This window comes from Culex quinquefasciatus, chromosome 1 (assembly GCF_015732765.1).
Source record: "Culex quinquefasciatus strain JHB chromosome 1, VPISU_Cqui_1.0_pri_paternal, whole genome shotgun sequence".
Taxonomy (NCBI): Eukaryota; Metazoa; Arthropoda; class Insecta; order Diptera; family Culicidae; genus Culex; species Culex quinquefasciatus.
The window spans coordinates 26234192-26261303 of record NC_051861.1 but is presented as its reverse complement, the minus strand read 5'-3'; the positions used below and the strand labels follow the sequence as shown (position 1 = coordinate 26261303).

At 41.5% G+C, this 27112-nt stretch overlaps 1 protein-coding gene across 3 annotated transcripts in view; it reads left to right on the top strand.

Moving 5' to 3' along the window:
- The window catches only part of LOC6047617 (tyrosine-protein phosphatase 99A), a 192903-nt gene that overhangs the window by 132305 nt on the left and 33486 nt on the right, over nt 1-27112 (top strand). For all 3 annotated transcript variants that reach the window (XM_038249991.1, XM_038249988.1, XM_038249990.1), the window contains exons 7-8: nt 1686-1876; nt 13897-14011. In XM_038249991.1, the coding sequence (XP_038105919.1) occupies nt 1686-1876; nt 13897-14011 (306 nt within the window). The remainder of the gene's footprint in view (nt 1-1685; nt 1877-13896; nt 14012-27112) is intronic.

The window sequence follows — 27112 nt, the reverse complement described above, 5'->3', positions numbered from 1 at the left end:
CGAAGCAAAAGTGTGCGGATTTCGAATCAGCTTTTGACAGTGTCCGGGATTCGAAGCACAACAAATCATTTTAATTTTCAAATTGTGATGAAAAATTTTTAGAAAAGATATATTTTATATGCATTCTCTTAAAACTGACTGTTTATACTTAATCCTGATGATATTTCTACATTTCCAACTTATTACATGAGTTTTTCCCAGCTATAACAAAAATAATATGGTACTAAGTGTCCGGATTTCGAATCATGACGTTATATGAATCGTAACACACTCGTCAAAATGGTACGATCAGTTCAGTTTTTATCGATTTGATAATTTTTCTGCAGTTTTTTTTTTTTTTTTTGCAAATCCACGGTCCGACTCTGTCCGCGTATTCCCCCCTGGTTCCGGGTTGGCAAGCTGTCTGGGCTGGCAGGAAGGCATGCAGACAGGAGTCCCGGCAACATTGTACTCATATTGTGGTGGCCGCCACACGCCATGTCAGAAGCTGGTGAGAATTTTTATGTCCCCAACAGCCCGAAGAGCCAAACCATGGTGCACACACACACACACCGAGCCATACACAAATTGAAATTATGTTAATTTAATTCAACGCCGTTTCATGATAGTAATTATACAATTTTCTTATCATGGCAGCAGTGTCTTTTAAGGAGTAACGTGAACTGTTGCGTGAGGGCGCAGCGCGACATGCGGAACAACACCATTGATGGCGGCAATAACAATAACTTGTTATCATATCATAAAGTGTCGCGCTGTTGTTGTTGTTGTTTTTCCGTTGTGTTTTTCTACTGCCAATGTTGTTGTTTCAGGCTAGCGATACACGCTTTTTATGGATCTGCGCTCGGTGAGATAGGATGTGGTTGGCAATGTTTTGGTAATTTTTAGCGTGGAAAACAGCGAGGTTAAAACTGATAGCAGGCCCTGCTTTTGGGAGGCTGTTGTTGTTTTTAGTACGATAATTTGTGATCATATTTCTAGAAAGTTGGAGAAAAATAAAGCTCTGTTCAGAGCAAAAACACCTGGGTAAACACGGGCGCGCACAGCAGCAACCAACTGGAAGTTGTCAAAATATCACCCTTCAGAAACACGTTGACATAACGATTCGGTAAATACGATGCCATAGGGCTAAATTTGGTATGCCAGAAACCAAAAATTAAAAAATTAATTGATTTATTATCGTTTTTTGGATTTTAAAAACAAATTTTTAAAGCAACACTGAGATCCTAAAATTCAATTTAAATTGCTGCTATTATTGATCTTAACGATAATAAGGTTATTCTTCTGAGGTCATACCCTTTGTACGACCACAATTTTAAAAACTTACTTCGCGGCCCTTCATGACAGTAAAGTTTCTACGAGACAACTCTTTCCAAGGGGATTTTAGTTGTCGGCGCCACTAAAGAGATATCTTTAAAAGTATAGTAGCTGCCTATTTTATTGAAAGAACAAAACTAATCGTTTAGGACTGCACAGCAACCTAAGAATTTGTTGTCTTCTTATTCCAAAATTGTCAAACTTACGGACCCAATCCTGAAACAATCTGATTATTAAAACAGTCAAACTTGTGTTCTTTTTCACATGTATTTCTGAACCCTTCAGAAATGTTGGTGTAACCTGTGTGTCTGTTTTTATCGAAACCGTTAATTAACTGCATTTATCTCTCTCCAATTTCACCCTCTCCGCAGCCCCCACCGGCAAACCGGTCACGACGATCGCCCACAACACTTCCGCCACGTCGGTGTACGTCTCGTGGAAATCGCCGCCGCCGGAGACGATATTCGGCGAGTTCCTCGGCTACCGGATCACGTACCGCACGCGGGACAAAAACCCCGAGGACGACGCCCAGGAGATCTACATCCGTGACAGCACTGTCGAGGTGGGTTTTTATTCTTCTACTCGATACCAAGATGTCAAAGCCTTTCAGTCAGCACAGACAAAAACAGCCATTCCCAAAGGGATGAATATTGATAATCATCTCCCGTTGTCACCGGGTCCCCGGGCGTCATCGGACCGGAATGATGTCTCTGTTTGTGTCCGGGTGCGTCACACACACACAAACGCACATATTGTACGGTCATATTCTGTTACCACAGTCGTGTCGAACTTGTGTTGTTTCAAAACAGCTATCTGCGTGATGTTGACAGCTGTCAATGCAAAACCCACACGGCGTCAACAGAGCACGCCGTCGACAAAATACTCATCAATCTTGCCGTTCCTGCCAGCTCGGCATGGCCCGGCACGTTGACGGACAAACAGAGAGTGGATCTGCTGCTGCCTTCTTTTTGCAACAGCCAGAAAGACGAATGCGAATGCATTTGTGCTCGTGTTTGTTTATCTTTACGGTCCGGTAGAGCACTTAAAACAATCACAGACGAATGATGTCGGCTAATGTTGGCCATAAATAAACATATCATTGTGTCCCGTGCGTTTGGATGTCTTCGGCCACCCTTCAGGAACGCCTCTCGGTCGTAGATTGTTTCAAGTTGAGCACGTGCTCAAGCTTCAGCGAGTTGATTTGTTTCTCAAATTTTCTTTTGAAATCAACACAACGTTAAAGTTGTTCTCCCAAAATCCATCATCCGAAACGCTCATCAAGAGCGAAAGTCATTTCCAACTGCCCGGTATTGACCGGTACTACCGATGTTGATGAATATATTTAAACTGCACTTAATTCGATTCGTGACCCACCGAAATCATTCATAATTGAGCACAAATGAGGGGAAATTGGATTCTGCGAGGACCACCAACGCCTGACATCTGTCTCTGTGAAAGCAGGTTATAAATGAATCGAAATGATGGGTCCAGCTGGTAAACGGATTGGCGTAATTTGTTTACAAAGTTCCGTAATTGATGTGAAATTCGCTGGGTTGAAACATTCTTGGAATTGTTGCGCTGCAAAATTAGTAGTGAAATTTATTTGTGTTCACTCATGACCCACATTGAAAGTCATAGGGTTTTCGTCACAAACAAGCATACTTTTAAATGTGTAAGTGAGACGTTTTCTTTTTAAATTGCTGCGACGAGTAAACTTCTTTCAGATCACGCGTTTCCATGAAATTCCTCTAAACAAGTCATTTCAATGGAGACGCATGGTTTGTTTGTGAAATAACCAGAAATCGCTTTTCCTCATCTTTGACGTTTGTACGTAAGGAACATTTTTTAACTAATCCAGCAAGCCTTGAAGTTGAAAAAGCTTCTAGAATCTTAACATGACATGTTTACTGCCCACCATTGAAAAAACGGCTAATATCCACTTTTGGCATAAACGAGATATTAGCACCAGGTGATAGGGGATGGTCCAGCGCATCTTCCAGACCTTGAATTTCACTGAAATAGTGCATAGACTTGGCTGCCGATGCGAAAAACCAAACGGCTAATATGCCACTCTTATGGGAAATTGCATTGACGGAGATTTGGTGACAAACACTAAAACGCGTTTTTCTCGGAATGCTTGATGTGGCATAATAGCCGAATTTTCAATTATGGGCAGTTTAACTCTAGTGCCCTTTGTGAAAAGGTCCTATCCACAAATGAATCTTATTGAACACTACCTGTATTCTTTTCAGGTGCGGGTAACTCTGCAGATTTCTCTAATTACAATAATACCTTTTTTTAATTTTAAATAATGTGAAAATCAATCAATTATTGTGAATCATTATTTCGTCCATACTTGTCTCTTTACATTTTGGGCAATCGTTCATGCAAATCGGCTATAAAAATATTCAAAAATCAGTATTTTGAGAACGGATTAACTGATCGAATTGGTGTCTTGGGAAAAGGACTTTAAAATCTAAAAAAAAAATATCAATTTTTGAAAAGGACTTATCACATAAAAAATTAATTGCGCAAAATAACCACTTTGGAAAATGATCGGTTTTGGATATGTTTCACATGAAAAAATGCTTCTATTGAGCTATGGCACAAGTTGATCGAAATTCATTTGGCAGTACAGTACAGACTCCATAATTCAAAAGCCCTTGCAATTTCACTTCGGATAGTCAAAACTTCGGATAATCGAATCAGGATTTTTTTTTTCGTCGGCTTATTTTTTATTAGTGAGCTTTAATAATTCTAACGTGATTTAGAATTTTTTTTATCCAACATGGGGACCAAAATGACGGTGATGAAATATGAGGAAAATGCATTTCTTCCGTTTACTTCGCAACCAACCATTTAAATTTGACTAGTTTGGGGTCGCAAAACTCGATTTTAATGTTAAAAGTAAGAAAATAAAAAGCACGAACAAGTTTTTTTGTTCGTGATTTGATTATTCCAAGTCCCATACAAACCTTCGAATAATCGAACCTCGGAGAATCGAAACTTTAGATAACCGAGTGTGGACTGTATTGGGACCATCCATAAACCACGTGGTCATTTAAGGGGGAAAGGGGGGTATTGGCGATTGTCCACGCTCCATCTAAAAAGTTTTTTTTTGTATGGACAATTCTCCACGGGGGGGGGGGGGTTGGGATTTCCAAAAAAGTGTCCACGTGGTTTGTGGACGGTCCCATTGGGACCATGCATAAACCACGTGGAAACTTTTTTTGAAATATGAACCCTTAAGAGCGAGTTTTTCACCAATGTGTAACAGGTCGTATCGAGATGCTCCGATTTGGATGAAACTTTCAGCGTTTGTGTGTCTTTACATGAGATGAACTCATGCCAAATATGAGCTTTCTACGACAAAGAGAAGTAGGCTTAAACGGGTTTTGAAGTTTAAGGTCCAAAAAACATAAAAAAAAAACTTAAAATTGCTCGCATTTCTGTAAAACTTCATCAATTCCAACTCTCTTGGATGCATTCAAAAGGTCTTTTTAAGCACTTCAAAATTGGCAATAGACATCCAGGATTAGTTCAAATTTTTCTCATAGCTTTTGCACAATACTGTTGAAAATTGATTATTTTAAAACCTTAAGAGCGAGTCCACGAACAGGGCATACTCCTTTGTATGGGACGTCGTTTGGACCTCACCAATCTACCTGAAATTTTCAGGGGTTGTTTGTACATCTGGCCAAAATATGAGCACTCTAGGTCAACGGGGAGTGGGGCAAATCGGGATACAAAGTTTGAAGGTTCAAAAATGTCAAAAATCTTAAAAAGGCTATAACTTGAGCAAAATTTAATTTAATTTCAAAATTTAAAATGCATCGTAAAGGGCTTTGAAAATGCAACAAAATGCAGGATAGAGCATCCAAATTGGTTCATTCTAAAGGGAGTTATTGGCATTTTAGTGAAAAAATAGCATAATTTTCAAACTCAAATAAAAAAGTGTTCCATCCAGATATCAACTCGGATCGACCTGCAGCTTGTAGGGGACATCTGGAACTACCATCTGAGACTGAGACCGGGTTGGGTAAGGCAGTTTAACATATTGAATAGACACTTTTACTTTTAGTGAATTTCTTGGTTGTAAATTTTTGCTCGGGGGACCCCTTAGATCCCATTCTATGGTGATAATTTTATCATATTCGTGTTCCTGAGACAATTTCACAATAGAAACATACTTAAAAATGTATATTATCATCCACTTTAACCCATTAAAAAATGAAAGTTTACCTAGAGTGCTCATATTTTGGCCAGATGCTAGTTTTATATGTACAAACAACCCCTGAAAATTTCAGGCAGATTGGTGAGGTCGATGCGAGATGGGTATGCTTTGCTCGTGGACTCGCTCTTAATATCTTTATGCAACAGCCTCCAACACCCGTAATCATACAAGGGTTCTCTACCAACTCACACGAAATCGGGGAAAGTTGCCCCGACCCCTCTTCGATTTGCGTGAAACTTTGTCCTAAGGGGTAACTTTTGTCCCTGATCACGAATCCGAGGTCCGTTTTTTGATATCTCGTGACGGAGGGGCGGTACGACCCCTTCCATTTTTGAACACCCGAAAAAAGAGGTGTTTTTCAATCATTTGCAGCCTGAAACGGTGACGAGATAGAAATTTGGTGTCAAAGGGACTTTTATGTAAAATTAGACGCCCGATTTGATGGTGTCATTTTTTCATTTAGAACAAAATTTTTCATTTTAAAATTTCGTGTTTTTTCTAACTTTGCAGGGTTATTTTTAAGGGTGTAACAATGTTCTACAAAGTTGTAGAGCAGACAATTACAAAAAATTTGATATATAGTCATAAGGGGTTTGCTTATAAACATCACGAGTTATCGCGATTTTACGAAAAAAAGTTTTGAAAAAGTTGGTCGTCATCGATCATGGCCGTTCATGGTCACCCGCGACAGACACGGACGACGAAACAAAGAAAAACGCAAAAAATAACTATTTCAAAACTTTTTTTCGTAAAATCGCGATAACTCGTGATGTTTATAAGCAAACCCCTTATGTCTATATATCAAAATTTTTGTAATAGTCTGCACTACAAATTTGTAGAACATTGTTACACTCTAAAAAATATCCCTGCAAAGTTAGAAAAAAAAAACACGAAATTTTAAAATGAAAAAAAATTGTTCTAAATTAAAAAAATGACCCTTCTGGGTCAATGTAGATTCGAAAAGAACATTAAATTTCCTATAAAATGACATATTCCAAAATTTTTTACAGTCGAGTAACGGAAAACGGGAGAATTTTCAAAACTTGTTTAGTGTTTTTTTCGATGAAAAATACGTTTTTTCGGAATTCTGAGTACGCCATCAAATCGGGCGTCTAATTTTACATAAAAGTCCCTTTGACACCAAATTTCTATCTCATCACCGTTTCAGGCTGCAAATTATTGAAAAACACCTCTTTTTTCGCATGTTCAAAAATGGAAGGGGTCGTACCGCCCCTCCGTCACGAGATATCAAAAAACGGACCTCGGATTCGTGATCAGGGACAAAAGTTACCCCTTAGGACAAAGTTTCACGCAAATCGAAGAGGGGTCGGGGCAACTGCTGTGTGAGTTGGCGGAGAATTACCCACAAGTCAAAAGTTCGACGTCGTCGTGCTATCTTGTCGCACCCGCCATTTTGACGTTCCGAGAAAAACGCGTTTTAATGTTTGACCTTGAATATTCAAAAACGAGATCACGCAATGTAAACAATAACAAACACGTTTTGTTTGGCTCACCATTCTGTGCATTGTCTCAAAGTTTGGTTGAAGTTGGTTGCTGGAGTCCCGAGTTATAATTACAAATGTTTACGGTAGTCTAGCTTGTACGTGCGACAAACGCATCCTGACTTTCCTGGCCTGAAATCCCTTTGGCCTTTTGTCGCACTTACATCAATTTTCATGGAGTGACAAGATAGCACTACAAGATTGAAACTACTTTAATATGTAAAGTGACAAAAATGCATGGAGTTTTTTCGGTTTTTGTTGAATATCTCAGGATTGAAATCGAATTTTGGGGATCTGTGAAGGTCAAAAGGTGAGGCATTGTGAGCTGCACAAAATGGCGTTCTTAACTCAATTTGGCCCAAAATGCACGTACGACAAGTTAGCACGATGGCGACGAGTTGGAGAATTTAAGCCTACGGTACTTGCAGTGTGTGATATTTAGTAACTTTTTACACGCAGGTAATATGCATACTTTGGCATGCGATTTTACCATGGAATTTTTTGCTGTCTACATCTTAGCTGAAGACTCCAAATCGATCAGATTTTTTTTAATGATACAGATTTAAAAATGGATTTAAAAAACTATGGGTGATACAAATTAACATGTGTTGGATTTCAATGCATGCAAAATGTTTGTACTGTGATTTCCTTCAGTTTCAAGTTAACGCTAATTACGTTGCAAAAATAACAAAAATGTTAAGGCATGCTAACTTGGGCTAGTATTTTTTGCAGTTGGTAATTTCTGGTCCACCATCAAAATCACCTTTTCTTTTGGGAATTTTGCAAAAAAAAACACATATATATACAAAAGTTTACTAAATAGATTACAGTAATATAAGCATGACAAAAATGTTTTGAGTCTTAAAAGAAAGTACACATTCTGTTTGAGAGTCCGTTCTAGAAATCACAGTTGATTAATCCTAAACATTGTTGGAATCGCTAACCCAAATAACTGCTCTAGCACATATTATAAATAAAAAAAGTTGTCCAAATCAGAGGAAGTCATTCGCAAATCTGCACCTAAATGACCTCGCGAGAGCTCATCTAATCCGTAATGAATGTCAAACGCGTCGTCGCTTGCCCCCGCAATCAGTGGCTATAAAATAAATTAATCAATAATTTATTCGTTTAATAGAAATTTTGAAGTAATTAATTTATACCTCAGTGCGCACGACTGTGTATGTGCCCAAAGTCCAAAACACTACCCAACTGAGTGTTGACGCACTTGCATACAAACACACAAACACAAACACGTATCTAGATTGTAGTGACACTCACACCCCCGTCACGTCACCCTGATTCATGAAATCGCAGTCATTATGATAATGGGGTCATAGAATATTCACGCGCGCGGAACCGTGGACCGCCGACGCCATTAAATTGATCAACTGTTAATGCGGTGCACCGGCCAATCTCGGTCAAGCCGACGACGCCGACGCGGGTTTGTCTGCCTGCACTCAATTTCGATAATTTGTCAGCATATTTGCCAAAAATCAGCGAATTTAGAGAGGCCGAAGCGTGCGGCTAAATGGCTGACTGGCCACACAGATGTGATTAATTGTGGTCAAATTAGCCTAAAAATCAGAAGAGCAAACGCCACGCAGAAACACGTTCCAAGCGTTGCGCAAAACATTTGCTTTTCAATAACAATGCTTGCTCTTTCACATAGGAAAATTCTTGATATAATTTCGGAATTAGATAATGATGAATTCCAGTCACTTTTATTTATTCAAGCGGTTCATAAAAAAACTAATCAAACACCTATCTTCGTCATATGAAGAGTTTGATGCTCGATTAAAGCTCCAAAAAAACTATTTATTTTGTTTATAAACTTACCAGCAACAGCACCGCCTCAAGTAAGTACGCAAATTTATGCCACTTACTGGCCAAAAAGATCAATTGTAATGCACTATTGATCATAATTTCTATTTTGCGAGACCATTTCTCATTATTTTGGTATCAGAGGTTAACTACTTAACAAAAGTTCACTTGCGCTAACGATTTCAAATCGCTTAAGATATAAAATTGCTTCCAACTACCGACAACTCTTGCTTTTGCACATTAGTTAATCACTCACTTGAAAAATAATCCCGAAATATGTAAATAATTAGCAAGCGCCATAGAAAAAAAAAAACAAACGCGCCAAGTCTTTTGACGTTTGAATTTTGACGACCCTTTCCAATCGAAGGCTGAAGAAAACCGAGCGAGAAGCGAAGGCAAATAAAGAACAAAGGGTGGCCACCAACACCACTACCCAATGAGAATTTTGGCTCGAGCCTCGAGTCGCCTGTTGGAGTGCACCAGTGATGCCAGGAATTTTTCTCTATAAATGGTACTTTTCGTGAGTGTGCACTTAAAATTTCATCAATTTTGGAAACACTAAGCAGACCCAAAATAGCACTGGAAGAAAAAAAGAACTAAGCTGAAAATGGGAAAATGGGCGTAGCCCAATGCACTCGACTGAGTGGAATGCATTTGGGAAATATGTTTTTTAAGTGCTTGTAAACGGAATAGATTAACTTTTGATAAGAGTGAAAATAAACAGAAACGTTCACAAAAAGTTGCTCTACTCGTTGGTGTACTTGGTATTAGTAAATTTCAAGGAACACTCCAGATTATCCAGCATCATTCAAACACGACCACTTATTAGGCTTAAAATGGGTATATTTCGCCTATTTGTAATCAGGAGTTTTTTTTTTTTTTGAATTTTGACTTTGCCTTGCAACCTTTGAGTCTCGCCAGAAAAATCAAACCGTCAAAATCCGCTTCCCTCTTGATAGCCTATACCAAAGTTGATACTTTTAATCCCTCAGTGTTTATTAAAACTAACAAATCCAGCCTTCAATTAAACTTTGCTCTCAACACCACTATAATTCGATAAGTAGCAGCTGGGTTTAGCTGTTTTTACACCCTCCCCTACTTTACGTTCACCCCCCGTTTTAAGGCACTGATGAGGTTGGTTTTCCATGCAAAACAAGGGGGGAGAGCGAGCAAAACTTTCCCAACATAAACAATCCCTGCAGCATAATGGGAAAGTCAGGGGTGAGGGGAGCAAACTCGAGTGAAAACTAGCAAAACTTTTGTAAACAAAAACATACATCATGGCGGTGGTTTCAGTGAAAGTGTGAGTGTGTGGGTTAGTGTAGGTAATGGGTAATTCTCCGCCAACTCACACAGCAGTTGCCCCGACCCCTCTTCGATTTGCGTGAAACTTTGTCCTAAGGGGTAACTTTTGTCCCTGATCACGAATCTGAGGTCCGTTTTTTGATATCTCGTGACGGAGGGGCGGTACGACCCCTTCCATTTTTGAACATGCGAAAAAAGAGGTGTTTTTCAATAATTTGCAGCCTAAAACGGTGATGAGATAGAAATTTGGTGTCAAAGAGACTTTTATGTAAAATTAGACGCCCGATTTGATGGCGTACTCAGAATTCCGAAAAACGTATTTTCATCGAAAAACACTAAACAAGTTTTAAAATCCTCCCATTTTCCGTTACTCGACTGTAAAAATTTTGGAACATGTCATTTTATGGGAAATTTAATGTACTTTTCGAATCTACATTGTCCCAGAAGGGTCATTTTTCATTTAGAACAAAATTTTTCATTTTAAAATTTCGTGTTTTTCTAACTTTGCAGGGTTATTTTTAGAGTGTAACAATGTTCTACAAAGTTGTAGAGCAGACAATTACAAAAATTTTGATATATAGACATAAGGGGTTTGCTTATAAAAATCACGAGTTATCGCGATTTTACGAAAAAAAGTTTTGAAAAAGTTGGTCGTCATCGATCATGGCCGTTCATGGTCACCCGCGACAGACACGGACGACGAAACAAAGAGAAACGCAAAAAGTAACTTTTTCAAAACTTTTTTTCGTAAAATCGCGATAACTTGTGATGTTTATAAGCAAACCCCTTATGTCTATATATCAAAATTTTTGTAATTGTCTGCTCTACAACTTTGTAGAACATTAAAACACTCTAAAAAATAACCCTGCAAAGTTAGAAAAAACACGAAATTTTAAAATGAAAAATATTGTTCTAAATGAAAAAATGACCCTTCTGGGACAATGTAGATTCGAAAAGTACATTAAATTTCCCATAAAATGACATGTTCCAAAATTTTTTACAGTCGAGTAACGGAAAATGGGAGGATTTTTAAAACTTTTTAGTGTTTTTTCGATGAAAATACGTTTTTCGGAATTCTGAGTACGCCATCAAATCGGGCGTCTAATTTTACATAAAAGTCCCTTTGACACCAAATTTCTATCTCATCACCGTTTCAGGCTGCAAATTATTGAAAAACACCTCTTTTTTCGCATGTTCAAAAATGGAAGGGGTCGTACCGCCCCTCCGTCACGAGATATCAAAAAACGGACCTCGGATTCGTGATCAGGGACAAAAGTTACCCCGTAGGACAAAGTTTCACGCAAATCGAAGAGGGGTCGGGGCAACTTTTCCCGATTTCGTGTGAGTTGGTAGAGAATTACCCTAATAGAAAAGGAAAACTTTCAAGCCCTGGTGCACGGACCCCAAGATTACAGGCCCGGCTGGTCCGTCCCCGTAGGCAAATAGATCTGACCTTTTCCCCTTGGTTACGTTCGAGCTAGGGGTTGGTGAAAAGGCACCTAGCGCAGCACGGGCTCTCCCCCGGACCGCCGTAATTACCCCATCAACAATAACATAACATGCGAAATTAGCACCGGAAAAGCAGAGTGGATTTCAACTGGGGACAGGGTGACGGCATTTTTTAAGAAATCCTCCGGAAAACCTACATTCATTTGTTTTGAGTTTTTTCTTATGCCCATTTTAGTATTTCTGAATACATTATGATCGATAGCGAAAATGAAAGTGTAGCCAATTATGCTGAAAATATTTGATTGTTGATTATAAACGCATTTTCCCCTTAAAATTGCTTTTCTGTATAGCAGGGGTGACCAAAGTATGGCCCGCTGGCCAAACGTGGCCCGCGAGGTGATTTTTTGTGGCCCGCGGACCCGTTTTGAATGATCATGTAAAATGGCCCTTTGCACCATCTGCATAGTGATTTTGTATTTTTTACAAATTATGGTTTAGTTGAAGCTTTTTGTGAACCTTTTAATTTGTTGTTTATATAAAACGAATAATTCATTTCACATTCTTTGATCCAAACATGTTGTTGAAATAATCTATTCAATTGAAAATTGATGTGTGTGATTGAAAATATTATTTCCTCCAAACTTTTGGTCAACCATTTTAAGAAATGAGTTATGAAACGTTCAAATTTCACGAAGTAGAAAACTGTAGAGATAGCATAAAAACAAAATTTCCATATTAATTAACAAAAACATAGCGCCTAATATTTTATGGACTTTTTTCACTTAAAAATCTTCAACTTCTGGATACGAACTAATGACATTTGGGTTACTTATCTGAGTAACTAACATCTGATTCTGGCTAACCAAAATTTATTTAAATTTTATTGAAAACGGAGAAATAATTGTTCAAAAATCCTGATGCATGATTTATTATTAAAGTTGCATTTTATTTGTAACTAAAATTTTGAAATTTTTCTAAGTTTGTGTCACCCCTTTGAAATAAAAATAAAATAATGGTCAACCTCCCCACGGTCTTGCCCAAACCGTGAAATATAATTTTCTAACAAAAAAATAGCAGTGGCCTAACCTGGTTTCAATGTTTGTTGTAGCATAAAAATTGCAGTTTTTGAAGAATATTTTTTAAGATTTTTGATTTAAATAAATTTGATCCAATGGGATTGAATGCTTTTTTCAACGAATCTGTTGGAAAAACCCTTTTTGTTCCTAAAACTTTAGTGACGAAAATTTTAGAAAGGTGAATTCGCAAAAATAATTCAACTGATTGATGTATTTCTCTGTTTTATAGATTGAAATAACATATTTTTTTTCTCAGCCATTTTTACATTTGGTCCGCTTATCTGAACTTCAAATTTGGCCCGCCATTCAAAAACTTTGAGCACCCCTGCTGTATAGGGACTGTAACTCCGAACACATTTGTCATATTATATAAACTAAAGATTTACGAATTACGACCATGAAATATGAAGTTGGTTTCACTTCAATATTATTATTTTTTTAATCTAATTCTGAGTCGCCACCCTACCTCCTTAACCGGACCAGGCAATCTGCGGTAATTATGATTTAAATTTGTACCTCTTTCCTGATGATGAGATCCCGGACCCGGACCATCTGCCGCCGCCAACGAACGGGACAACTTCATGGCCATTACAAAACCAGGCTGTAATCTCACACATGAATATTGCTTTAACTTTTTTTTGTTGGACGTGTGTGTGTGTTCGTACGAGGATCTCAGATTCCAAATAGTTGGGTTTCTGGCAGTGCACCGCTCCGAAAATGGGGCCCAAAGTAGAAAGTCTTGTACCCACATAAAGTTTTCCCATCTGGTGGTTCGGGTGGTGGTGGTGTAGTCCCCGGAAACTTGCTAGTCGGTTCCACGAGACAACCAGGTACTGCTGCCTTAAAATTTGCCTTAATTTCTGCCCAGATTTATGCCTCGTTGGCAATAAAACAGCGTCACCGCTCCAGGGCTAGCAGATTATTTTAAGCGATATTTATGCTGCTCTACTACTCTTCGAGACAGCCTAAAGAGAGAAAAGCATAAATTTTCTCACGTCTGGATAAAAAAAATGTGAAAGAAGCCTCCGCCGCCGGAACGGAACATTGATAACGCCCCAGACGCCTCTAAATCCTTCCGCTTTTTTTGGAGCCTGGGCGCGCGAAAAGCTCGTAAAAAGTGCCGCCAACCCACTCATCTTTGGGATTATTTATTGATAATTCGTCTCGCGTTTTTTTCTTCCCTGTTCCATTTCAGAGCCACGAGATACATAACCTTGAAACGTACACCCAGTACCTCGTGTCGATCCAGGTGTTCAATCCGGAGGGGCTCGGTCCGCCGACGACGGTGCTGGTCATGACCGACGAGGGCGGTAAGTGGTGGGGTTTTGTTTACGTTATTTGAGGTTATGCAGCCCGATTTGCAGCTTGTTTTGTGATCATATTTCTTGAAAGCTAAGAAAAACACACTTTTCCTGACCTGACACTGCACGTTGACAACGAATGACAACGCGGAAGCAACTGACAGGACAGCCCTTCAGAATTCTGATTCAAAAAGTGACATCTCGTGCGCGCTTATTTGAGATCAGTATTGTCCGTTTCTTTCAAAGGTACACGCCGCGCGTCATTTCAGAATGTGCCATAAATATTGTTGCCAGCGATTTTCTGCACTTTTCGTGCAATAAAAAACATACCTGGCAGCAATGGCAAGCGATTCGAAGAAGAAGATAAACAAAAACAAAACGCGCAGTATGGGATTTGACAGCGCGCATTTGCCGAAAGTGCGGCGCGTCGTTTCGAGGCTGGTATGCCGCGAGTCTTTTTCGGGAATACGGGCAATAATTTCAAGGGAATGATGGAACGAAAAAATAACAAATCCGCATAAATAATTTCAAGATTGTTCAGGTGTAAACCGAAAACGCGATAAAAAAAATGCAAGTGGACGAATAAGGCTCTTAACTGCATTTAATTTTGCAGCCCAAAACCAGTTATTGAATTGAAAAAAATTAAATTCTTTTTCAAATTTTCTTTTCTTGATTTGTGTGCACCTATGCCGAAGACCAAGATTGTTTACTTTTTACTCTGACAGTCTTGGTCTGACAGCTTTATCATGGATTTTGGTCTGGTCTAGGCGAGGGATAGGACAAAGCACCCTCTTGGCGAACACGGGAGTTAAAGATTCAACAATGACAGAACGCGTTAAACGGAACTTTAGCATTTTTTTTTTTTTTTGCAAAAGTAGTCAACCATAAACTCAATTATCGCGCTTTGCTGAAGTCTGTTTTTCGGGTCAATGGAAGTGCATTTTTCCCCCACCCGAAAACGGCAAATGAAATATGCACGTGAAAGCTTTTTAATGGGCACAGCCTCGCATCTGTTAGATTACTTTTCCGAATTTTCACCGAGGCAAATGTGGTAACTGACAGGCAGGCGGTCACTGCGTGTTTGCACTCGTGCGAAACCGTTATCGTTGGTTTGACAGATGTTGGGTACACGGTAAAAAAATTACGAAAGAAAATTGGCAAATTAGAAAACTCAATAAAGCTTGTTTCACCGGAGTGTCTCAATTTACAGTCAAGGAATTCACATTTGTACTGTGTGCGTTGGAGCGATGCGATATGATTAGGTTGTCATTTTTTCCTTAGGTTTAGCTTCAGCTTTCGGTTCAATGTGGCTGCGTGACTCTGCCCGTCCGTGGTGTGGAATAGAATCCTTTTTATCCAGAGTATAATTAGTTTTCGATAGCACACAAACGATAGATGGCGGGTGTAAGGGCGACAGCGTGTCAGTCGAGTTGTTTTCCGATGCATTAGTTGGTTATTCACTAGTTCGGTTTTATGTCAGTTTTAATCAGAGACTAGTGCCGACTGTCAGTTACGTGTGATGGTGAGGGTTTCGTCCGTTATTTAGCATGTAATATTCTGATGAACATCACAAAATAAATCTTTCAGAGTTCAGTAAAATTGAGGAATAAATTAATTTTCCTTTGAAAAATAATAATTGTCGAAGAAAACCGATGGTCCTAATTTTTATTTCAACGATCACTCCATCAAATCTCTTGAATCGTCAACCAGTAACCAATCTTGAGCGACCCCAATGTCAAAGCACGTTTATATGTTGCTAACGAAAATCTCAACCCTTTACAGTGCAAATTACTCCCCCAAAATACACCCGTATTGCAAGTTCGTCTATGTTGACACATGAAAGATAAGGGTTATTAGGGCAACAAAATCGATTTCTACCAGATAAAACGCAAGCCAAACCCTCATCCCAGTGCAAAAACCTCCCTGGCTGACGGTTCAAAAGTTGCTCGCTCAAATAAATCCACTTTTACACTTTAGAAGCACCACGCCACCCAAACTCTGGAAATGTGCTGAGGGTTTGCCCCCCGAAACATTGTTTTATTCATTGCAGACTTCCTCGTTTGCGCTCCCGGGGATAAGGGATAACCTCCTTTAATTACATTAGGTGCCCCCCTCCCCTTCCTTGGCGCTTGAATTCAAGATGGCTGCTAGACTGATTCAGCGTAACCATCGCTGGAGTTGTACTCACCTTGCATGCAAGCAATCGTTTCTGAAGGGTTGACGTTTGACATTTAAGTCAGTCCAATAAGTTGTAATTGTTCAAGCGGCACAATTTCCAAGCTTTCAAGAAATATGATCACAAATTCTCACCACACCTTGAACCAGTCTACCGGGAGGAGGAGCACCATCGACAACTGTAGAACCGGTTGAACCCGCCACCACCGCGGTGGTTCCGTCAACTTTATCTCCCGGCTTCGCTTCGTCAAACCATTAATCCTTTCGTTGGTTCTCGGCAGAACCAACCTCGGTGACGACGACAACGACGACGACGACGATGAGGGATCGGTTGGGTTTCCAATTCCGGGGGATTAGTTGGGTTACGCCGAACCGGCCAAAAACTTTGTCCAAACACTTGGTCCGCAACGGACCGGCACGGGTTGGCCGTTGATGGATTCAAAGTGAAAAGTTTTAGCCCAGCGAGAGCTGCTAATTTCCTGTTCCGACGTGTGAGTACTTTGAGAGATTGATTTTGGCAGAGCAGAGGGGGGTGTGCGCTTTGAAAAGTGCTGTTTGATATTCCACGTGGAAACGGAGTTCAAGGTAAACAAAGACTTGAAAGTCAAAAGTTCGTGGAACCACACAAGCTGCTCCCTTCGGAATCGTTTTCTCAACGTGTGACTCTGAAACACTTTAGCCAAATCACACAAACGTACTTAACTCCTGAACTTAATTAATCCGGACGCCAAACTGGGCCGGCAGGGGTCATCCCATAAACAAAGGCTTGCCACACACTACGGTTGGTTTGATGTGCCCCCCTTTGCCATAAACCGATTCTCATCTCAGGCCTACATCTCCTACCCCCTTTCAACAACAACAACAAAAAAATGCCTTTACAGCACACTTGGCTGTCATTTCTCCGGAACCATCGTATGCTGCTGGTGGTGGTCCGCAACCACAGTAAAATAAATATTTAACGGATGGACACGGTGTGACTCTTGGCCTGCGGCTGGCTGACAGCCGGCCGGTGCGTTGGCGAATAAAACTGGAACCATAGCCTGGAAATAAAAACAGACACCTACCTACAAAAGTACGGAGACGGCGAGTGCCCGCGTGTGTCCTTGATTCAATTTTGTTCGCTCAATGTTTGTTTGTTTTTTTTTTTTCGTCTGGCAAATTACTGTGAACCTTACTTTTTTGTACTCTGAGGTGTTGTAGAACAAACATTGATCAGATCACCTAATGAGATGATGGATCAACATTCAACTGAAGAAAATCAAAAAATCAAAACCAGCCACATTACCGATCCACAGGACTTTTGTGGTCTCTATTGCAAGTTTCTGCTCGAACTTATGAACCTGCCACCCCAGGGTTTGAACTGACGACCTTTGGATTGCGAGTCCAACCGCTGCCAGCGTTTCCACCGGAGCAGGCTTGGTTTGGTGTGTTGTTTGTCTTTATAGCAGGGAGACGATTCCCACACCTGAAATGACTTAACGGCCTAACAACAACCAAGGCCGGTACTGACGTTTTACGTCTCCATCCGTTGGAAGGTTGGAGCAGATGGGAATCGAACCCATGATTATTCGCTTACAAAGCGGGCAGCCTAACCATTCTGCCAAGCTTGCTGCTCACTGAACAATAGTATATTTCAAAAATATTAAGAATTGTGAAAGTAGATTTATTTTTACAACAATTTTTTAATTATGTATAAGCAATTTGAAAATTCTCAAAACTGGTATCTACTCGTTCGTGAGTTGCTCTATGCTGAAAAAAATTGATTTATTATAGATAAAAAATCAAATGAGTTTCGGAGATTGTTATGGCTCATTACGAAATATTGCTAACTAATCCGAGATATATACTTAAATGAATTTGTATTATAATTATTGTATGCTTGTTTAATTTAGGTTACAAGATTTTTAATTATTCCAATTTTTTTAAGTTTCCATTTGATAATTCTTATCAGGTAGATTTGGGCGTTTATTTTCAATTTTTATGATAAAATCATTAAGTTCGTACAACTTTTCCCCCAAGTTTTGGCCCTTCTTTTTATTTATATGGAAATTGTGTTACGAGGTTTAAACTATGTTTCACAAGAACAGTAACACGCCAAAATAAGACCAGTCAGCCCACTTCACAAGCCCAACCCAACCACTACTGGCTGGTATAAGCTCACCACAACCGGCCAAAGAAGCTTTCGCATAAAGTCATAAATCGACAAAAATATTTTTTGCTTTCACCATTTTTTTTTCAGCCCATATTTCACAAGACTGCTGGATGAATGAAAAGAAAAAAAAACTATTTTTTCTCACATATCCTCAACCACCAAAAGGTTAGCGAAATGAATAAAACAATCGACGCGCCCTCTTCCACCACGTCACACCTCCGCGACCGTTAGGGGCCCTTCAGAAACGCGCCCCCGCAAGACTTGGCCGCGTTCATATTTTCCCAACCTAACCGTAAGCCGATATGTTCTGACCGAGGCTTGTGTTGTTTCTGAAGGGGGGCACCGCATGCAGTGACTGACGCCCTTTGGGAAAGCCTCACCATCCCATTGCCGCCAATGATAACAACAGCAAGGGTCGTTTCCCAAAATGTTCTAAACCATCAAAAAACTATTACTCTTGCCGGGGCTTTCACTCTTCAGGCGAGGCCATCAGGAAGCTTCGGTTAGTTCCGAGGAAAAAGATTTCGCAAGAGGTGTAGTCTCTGCGAAGGTGTTTGTTTATGATCGGTAGGTTTTTTTTTGGTAGGTTTTCATTTCTTATAAAAGAGAAAATCAAATTTCAAAAGAAAATCAAATTTCGGCGGCATAGTTTTTACCCGTACTGCTTAAAAGTTGCTAGTTTTTGTCCCTTGAAACATATAAAAAATGCATTTTATTTATGAGAATTTATTGATTTATTGTTACCAACTATTGAATAACCTGCAAAAACATCCGTGCATCTATTTTTCTCAACAGTTCGCAATAGGGGGATGGCGTCGCTATTTTTAGACCACGTTTTCCACTTTTTCTCATCGAAACCGACTACTTTATCGACTTCATTTTGCTGGGCGAGATAGGGAGTTGAGTTGGAGAATTTGAACGGTGTGCGTCGCGGTCCTCGCGCAGGATTTTCGTTGCCGTTTCCGTCTTTGTTGTCCCCCCGATTGTGTGTGTATTTCGATCCGGGCGGTTTCGGGATGTTTGACAGTTGAGTTGGAGAATTTGAACGGTGTGCGTCGCGGTCCTCGTGCAGGATTTTCGTTGCCGTTTCCGTCTTTGTTGTCCCCCCGATTGTGTGTGTGTTTCGATCCGGGCGGTTTCGGGATGTTTGACAGTTGCGTTGGAGAATTTGAACGGTGTGCGTCGCGGTCCTCGCGCAGGATTTTCGTTGCCGTTTCCGTCTTTGTTGTCCCCCCGATTGTGTGTGTGTTTCGATCCGGGCGGTTTCGGGATGTTTGACAGTTGAGTTGGAGAATTTGAACGGTGTGCGTCGCGGTCCTCGCGCAGGATTTTCGTTGCCGTTTCCGTCTTTGTTGTCCCCCCGATTGTGTGTGTGTGTTTCGATCCGGGCGGTTTCGGGATGTTTGACAGTTGCGTTGGAGAATTTGAACGGTGTGCGTCGCGGTCCTCGCGCAGGATTTTCGTTGCCGTTTCCGTCTTTGTTGTCCCCCCGATTGTGTGTGTATTTCGATCCGGGCGGTTTCGGGATGTTTGACAGTTGAGTTGGAGAATTTGAACGGTGTGCGTCGCGGTCCTCGCGCAGGATTTTCGTTGCCGTTTTCGTCTTTGTTGTCCCCCCGATTGTGTGTGTATTTCGATCCGGGCGGTTTCGGGATGTTTGACAGTTGAGTTGGAGAATTTGAACGGTGTGCGTCGCGGTCCTCGCGCAGGATTTTCGTTGCCGTTTCCGTCTTTGTTGTCCCCCCGATTGTGTGTGTATTTCGATCCGGGCGGTTTCGGGATGTTTGACAGTTGAGTTGGAGAATTTGAACGGTGTGCGTCGCGGTCCTCGTGCAGGATTTTCGTTGCCGTTTCCGTCTTTGTTGTCCCCCCGATTGTGTGTGTGTGTTTCGATCCGGGCGGTTTCGGGATGTTTGACAGTTGCGTTGGAGAATTTGAACGGTGTGCGTCGCGGTCCTCGCGCAGGATTTTCGTTGCCGTTTCCGTCTTTGTTGTCCCCCCGATTGTGTGTGTATTTCGATCCGGGCGGTTTCGGGATGTTTGACAGTTGAGTTGGAGAATTTGAACGGTGTGCGTCGCGGTCCTCGCGCAGGATTTTCGTTGCCGTTTTCGTCTTTGTTGTCCCCCCGATTGTGTGTGTATTTCGATCCGGGCGGTTTCGGGATGTTTGACAGTTGAGTTGGAGAATTTGAACGGTGTGCGTCGCGGTCCTCGCGCAGGATTTTCGTTGCCGTTTCCGTCTTTGTTGTCCCCCCGATTGTGTGTGTATTTCGATCCGGGCGGTTTCGGGATGTTTGACAGTTGCGTTGTAGAATTTGAACGGTGTGCGTCGCGGTCCTCGTGCAGGATTTTCGTTGCCGTTTCCGTCTTTGTTGTCCCCCCGATTGTGTGTGTGTTTCGATCCGGGCGGTTTCGGGATGTTTGACAGTTGCGTTGGAGAATTTGAACGGTGTGCGTCGCGGTCCTCGCGCAGGATTTTCGTTGCCGTTTCCGTCTTTGTTGTCCCCCCGATTGTGTGTGTGTTTCGATCCGGGCGGTTTCGGGATGTTTGACAGTTGAGTTGGAGAATTTGAACGGTGTGCGTCGCGGTCCTCGCGCAGGATTTTCGTTGCCGTTTCCGTTTTTGTTGTCCCCCCGATTGTGCGTGTATTTCGATCCGGGCGGTTTCGCGTTTTCGCATTTTAGTTGGTTTTATCTTTCCACAGCCGGCTGTCTAAGATTAAATCATTTATGCTAAACTCAACACCAAATAACCGGGAATAGTCTCATCCGCATACTCCGACTGTTTGCCTTGAGAATGCATAATACATCACACCATTAAACAAAATTTATTGATTATTGGGTCGCATCATCATCCTCTATGTTGAATCCTGGCCATTACCCTTACCCACTAACAAAATCCCAAGTAGAAGTAGTTTTCCGGCACACGCGGGGTGTGGATATCGTATAGAACCCACCCTTGGTAGCAGCCTGTGCTAACTAACATTCCCGTCCCATTCCCTCGAGATCTACAAACTGACATGGCGGGCGCCGTTAGTGGCCAACGACTGTTTCCTATTCGCACCGGCTCTAGTTTTGATGATCGTGATGTTTTATCTTTTCAGCGCATTCATGCATGCTGTTGATAAGGGAAACATCATTTGATCGTTGAAGCGTGTGACCGGTTGTGCTGATGGGATATTATGGTCCTGTTCAGCAACGGAGAAGGACAACCATGGGTGGTCTCTCATGCTCATGCTCATGCTTCATTTTGCTGGGCGAGATAGGACGCCGTCTACTTTTAGACGATGACTCAGCACTTTTCCACTCTTACGCTTAAAAAAAAACAGGTGGCAGCACGATGTAACGCCACGTCCCTATTACAACTTTGACGAGACACAAAACGAGCAGACGTACCACTTTTGAATTGTATGAAGACTTGTGTGGGTGAACCAATGACACAAAATGGCTTACGGCAAATGTTAGCAGGTTTGGCCGAATGGTTAAGCTGTCCGCTTAGTAAGCGGAAGATTCACGGGTGTTTCGTTAAGAAGGCTTTTTTTTTCCTTGAAACATTTTTGATGCTTAATTGCAATAACATTACAAAGCTATTATTTTCCAAATACATGACTTATTCTGCATATTGTCGTTTTCGCATAGAACCAGAACCTCGAGAGGGGGTGTTGTGTTGCCGCACATGCGAGTTTTATGATTTCTCGACATGGTCCCGGCAGAGGCAGCAGTGAGCTGGCACTCCCTGCAGAATATTAAATTTGGAGAGCACCGGGGTGTTGCTGCAGCAATTTCAAATCTGGACGTTCCGGTAGCAGAGCAGTAACGCCACCAGGTGATGTCCAAACACAAGAACCCTGCACGCAGCTTCCACAGTTGGGGCCTCGCCGTCGGAAAACAATATGCCAAAATTGCATTGAGTGGGTGGTGCGTGGAGTTTTACGACTGTGTCTGTGATAAAGTTTGCCTCTGTTTGCAGTAGCGAGCTACCGAGCTGAACTGATAACACACACGCAAGGTGGTTGAGGATGCTAGTTTGAATTTATTACTGCCGGAACACGGTGAGAGAGAGAGAGAGAGAGAGAGAGAGAGAGAGAGAGAGAGAGAGAGAGAGAGAGAGCGACTGCGTAGCACTTTTCAAACGTCCACACGAAGTTGAATCATACGTTTGTTCAAAAACCGAACCGGTAGCTGGAACAGGCTTTATCATTTTCAATGAAATTACCGCTTAAAAGGTATTTACAGTTGATTGGAAATTTCATTTGCGGCATTCCAGGAAAATGCGCCGGCTTTCCGTATGTTTTGTTTTACATTTAAAAATACAGATGTGAGTTTAAAATAAAGCATTTTTTTGCATATTGCAAATTGCATTGCAAACCATACCAAAACGACCTAACCTATCTGAAATTACAAAGGGCGAAATCTAGAATATTTTCTTGATAAAAAAGGTGATGTGACCTTACATAATTTCCCATACATTTGTTGCCGGCCCACTATACCTGCGAATTTTGACATTTCGGGAGTCCACCATTCGTAACGCCATCTTCGCATAAAAATCTGGACAGGAAAAATGTACAAAAATTATTATCATTATCGGAAGTCGGGACATGTGTTCGAGAACAGGGATCATAACCATCCCTTAAACAACTAAAAATTTTAGTCTAAAATAGAAGATTGTAGGACAAGTTACAAAAAGATGTTTTCTTCAGCACGAGTCGTGTATTTATTCGACGGGGCTATGGCAAAAAGTGAGTTTTTGAGTTGCATACAACGTTTTTTTGCAATTCTAAAAAACGTTACTCAATCCACAGGTGGTTAGTGCCTTCCTCATATTCATAAAGTCAGTACATTCAGTAAAAATAGCAACATGTTTAACAAATCAACTTTATTACTCATTTCTTTTGATAGGGTTCACAGACCTTAAATATTTCTGGCTCATCGGCAAGGTCTGATAAAAAACCTATCCAACGATAGTGCGCATGGAAGATTCAGGCAATATTTCTATCACAATATCTGAAATCCGGCCTCCAAAAAGTGTATAAATAACACTTAAGAGCGAGTCCACGAACAGGGCATACCCCTTTGTACGGGACGTCGTTTGGACCTCACCAATCTGCCTGAAATTTGCAGGGGTTGTTTGTACATATAAAACAAGCATCTGGCCAAAATATGAGCACTCTAGGTCAACGGGAAGTGGGGCAAATCGGGACACAAATTTTGAAGGTTCAAAAACGTCAAAAATCTTAGAAAGGCTATAACTTTGGCAAAATTCAATTTAATGTCAAAATTCAAAATGCGTCTGAAAGGGCTTAAAAAATTCAACAAAATGCAGGGAGAAACATCCCGATTGGTTAAATCTAAAGGGAGTTATTGGCATTTTAGTGAAAAAATAGCCTAATTTTCAAACTCAAATAAAAAAGTGTTCGATCCAGATATCAACTCGGTTTGGCCTGCAGCTTGTAGGGGACATTTGAGACTGAGAACGATTTGGGTAAGGCAGTTTAACATATTAAATAGACACTTTTAATTTAAGTGAATCTTTTGGTTGTAAAGTTTTGCTCGGGGGACCACTTAAATAAAATTTTCCGGTAATAATTTCATCATATTCTTGTTCCTGAGACAATTTCAGAATAGTAACATGCACAAAAATGTTTATTTTCATCCACTTAAACCCTTTAAAATATGAATGTTAAAAAAATTAAGAAGCTGCTTTTTTCTGGTGTCATCTAGTATCCTTGGAAACGAACTTAATTTTCAATAAATGTGAATCGAAGTTTTTCTAACTTTCACTTTTTAAAGGATTAAAATGGATGAAAATTAACATTTTTATGCATGTTTCTATTGTAAAATTGTCTCAGGAACACGAATATGATTAAATTATCACCAGAAAATGGAATCTAAGGGGCCCCGAGCAAAAATTTACAATCAAAAAATTCACTAAGAGTAAAAGTGTCTATTTAATATGTTAAACTGCCTTACCCAAAGCGGTCTCAGTTTCAGGTGGTAGTCCCAGATGTCTCCTACAAGCTGCAGGTCGAACCGAGTTGATATCTGAATGGAACACTTTTTTATTTGAGTTTGAAAATTATGCTATTTTTTCACGATTGTTATCCGAGCATTCGTTGGTGAAGGTTGTCTGAATCAACATGACTCGTCGCGTCCCGGCGCAAAACGCCGGCAATATTGCCCTACCTGCGGCTCAAGCAGGCAAAAAAGTGGGAATTTCCAAAAGGAAGGTTGAGGCCTCAACTGATGGCCAAAAACCGGGAATTTCCAAAAGGAAGGTGCTTTTGGAAGTGACATCGAACAGCAAAAAGACGAAAAAGAGCGACGGTACTGTACCGATGGATGAGGAGGAGGAGAACTCTTCGTCGCACGAGGAGCAGCTATTGAAGAACAACAAGTTTGCTGGACTGCCTGACGAGGACCAGGTAGCGGAAGCAAAGGAGAATGAAGTGAAACAGCGAAAGGAGAAACTGCCTCCTTTTTATGTGCGGCAATCAGCAGCAACGATCGACTTTCGAGCGGGGCTGGTTGAACTCATCAAGTCTGGGAAAGTCCAAGGCAACATTCGTCTGTGTCAGGACGGATTTAAGGTGCTGGTGCAATCCAGGCAGCACTATCAACTGGTCAAGGATTACTTGACCGAAAACGAGGCGGAGTACTTTACCCATGATGTCGTCATGGATAAGCCGTACAAAATCGTCGTCAGAGGTCTGTACGACATGCCAGTGGAGGAATTAGCTGCCGAGCTAAAAGTTTTGAAACTGGATGTGTTGGCCGTGCACAAAATGAGCCGACGCAACAAAGACATCAAGTACCGTGACCAGCTCTACCTGCTGCATTTGGCTAAGGGATCGACGACGCTTCCTGAGCTGAAGGCAATTCGAGCGGTTTTCAACATTATCGTGTCGTGAGAGCGATACCGACCAGTGCATCGTGACGTCACACAATGCTTCAACTGCCTGGGCTTCGGGCACGGAGGTAAGAACTGCCACCTGAAGCGTCGTTGCGCCAAATGTGGTACTGATGCGCACATCACGTCCCAGTGCATCCAAGATTCGCTGGTGAAGTGCCTCAACTGCAACGGTGAGCATTCGTCAACCGACCGAAAGTGCCCCAAGAGAGCTGAGTTCGTGAAAATTCGGCAGCAAGCATCGACGAAGAATCAGCCTCAGCGTCGTAGAACTCCTCCAGCCCTGGTGGAGCAAAATTTTCCACCTCTTCAACCGCGACGCCAGGTCCCGAACTTGGCACCGTTGCCGTTGGATCCCAGGAAGAGAGCTGAGATGAATCATCCACGGCCGGGTTCCAGCCAGGAGCCGAGACCGCCACCACCGGGCTTCAGCCAGGAGCCAAGACCAACCCAAGAACCAGCAGTTGAGGAAAATGGTAATGATCTTTACACCTCAACCGAACTCCTCAATATTTTCAAACAGATGTCCGCTGCACTGCGTGGATGCAAAACCAAGACCCAGCAGATTGAAGTGCTGACCTCGTTCGTCATCCAGTATGGATCGTAGGTCCCTCAAGCTGCTGAATTGGAACGCTTGCTCCATTAGGAGGAAGAACTTAGAGCTGGTGGATTTTCTTCGCGAGAAGGAGATCGACGTAGCTGCCATCACGGAAACTCATCTGAAGCCCGGTGAAAAAGTTTATCTGCAAAACTACAAGATTGCGACGCAGCTCGACAGGACCACGTCTGGAGGAGGAGGTGTGCTTGTCGCTGTTCATCGTGATCTCAAGCCACGCCGGCTGCCACACTTTAAGCTGGACATCATCGAGGCCGTTGGAGTGGAAATTCCCACTTCGGTTGGCCCAGTACTCTTCATTGCTGCATACTGCCCACGTCAGGTGAATGCCAGAGATGGTTCAGCAGCAAAACTGAAGGGCGATATCCAGAAGCTGACACGGCGGAGCGCAAAGTACATCATCGCTGGTGACCTCAACGCGAAGCATGAAGTTTGGGGCAACAGCAGGAGGAATCGGAACGGAGTGATTCTGCACAACGATCTGCAAAACGGATACTACAACGTTGTGAGTCCGGATCGTCCAACGAGGGTGGCTCGGTCTGGGAATCACTCAATCATCGATTTCTTCATTACCAATATGGCTGAGAACGTGGCTCATCCTGAGGTGTTTGAAGAGTTGAGTTCTGATCACTATCCGGTGGTTGTGGAGGTTGGAGCTTCCGTTACTCCGCAGCGGCAACCAACCCGGAAAGATTACCACAACGTTGACTGGCAGCAGTTTCAGCAAGTGGTCGACAGCAACATCGACTATGATCAACACCCGGAAACTTCTGCCGATATTGATCGTTCGCTGGAGGTGATCCAGCAGGCTATCAACCAAGCAGAGGCTGCCAACGTTCGGGAGGTTCCTGTTAATTTTAAGGTAACTGATATTGACGTAGATACTAAACACTTGATTAGACTTAGGAATGTTTATAGGAGACAATATCAACGGACTGGGGACTATGACAAAAAGATTTCAGTTAACAATTTGAACAAAATCATACAAGACCGACTTGACAATATCAGAAATCAAGAATTTTCAAAACATGTAAGCCAGCTTGGGAATTATTCAAAACCATTTTGGAAACTTTCAAAAGTTCTTAAAAACAAACCAAAGCCTATTCCTCCTCTTATTGTTGAGGATTCTCCTTTGATTACATCCGAGGAAAAGGCAAATGCACTTGGGCTTCATTTTGTTAGTTCACATAATCTTGGCGCTTCCATGACCAGCCGTAAAGAAACATCAGTTGCCAATAGTATTTCAACAATCAATGACTC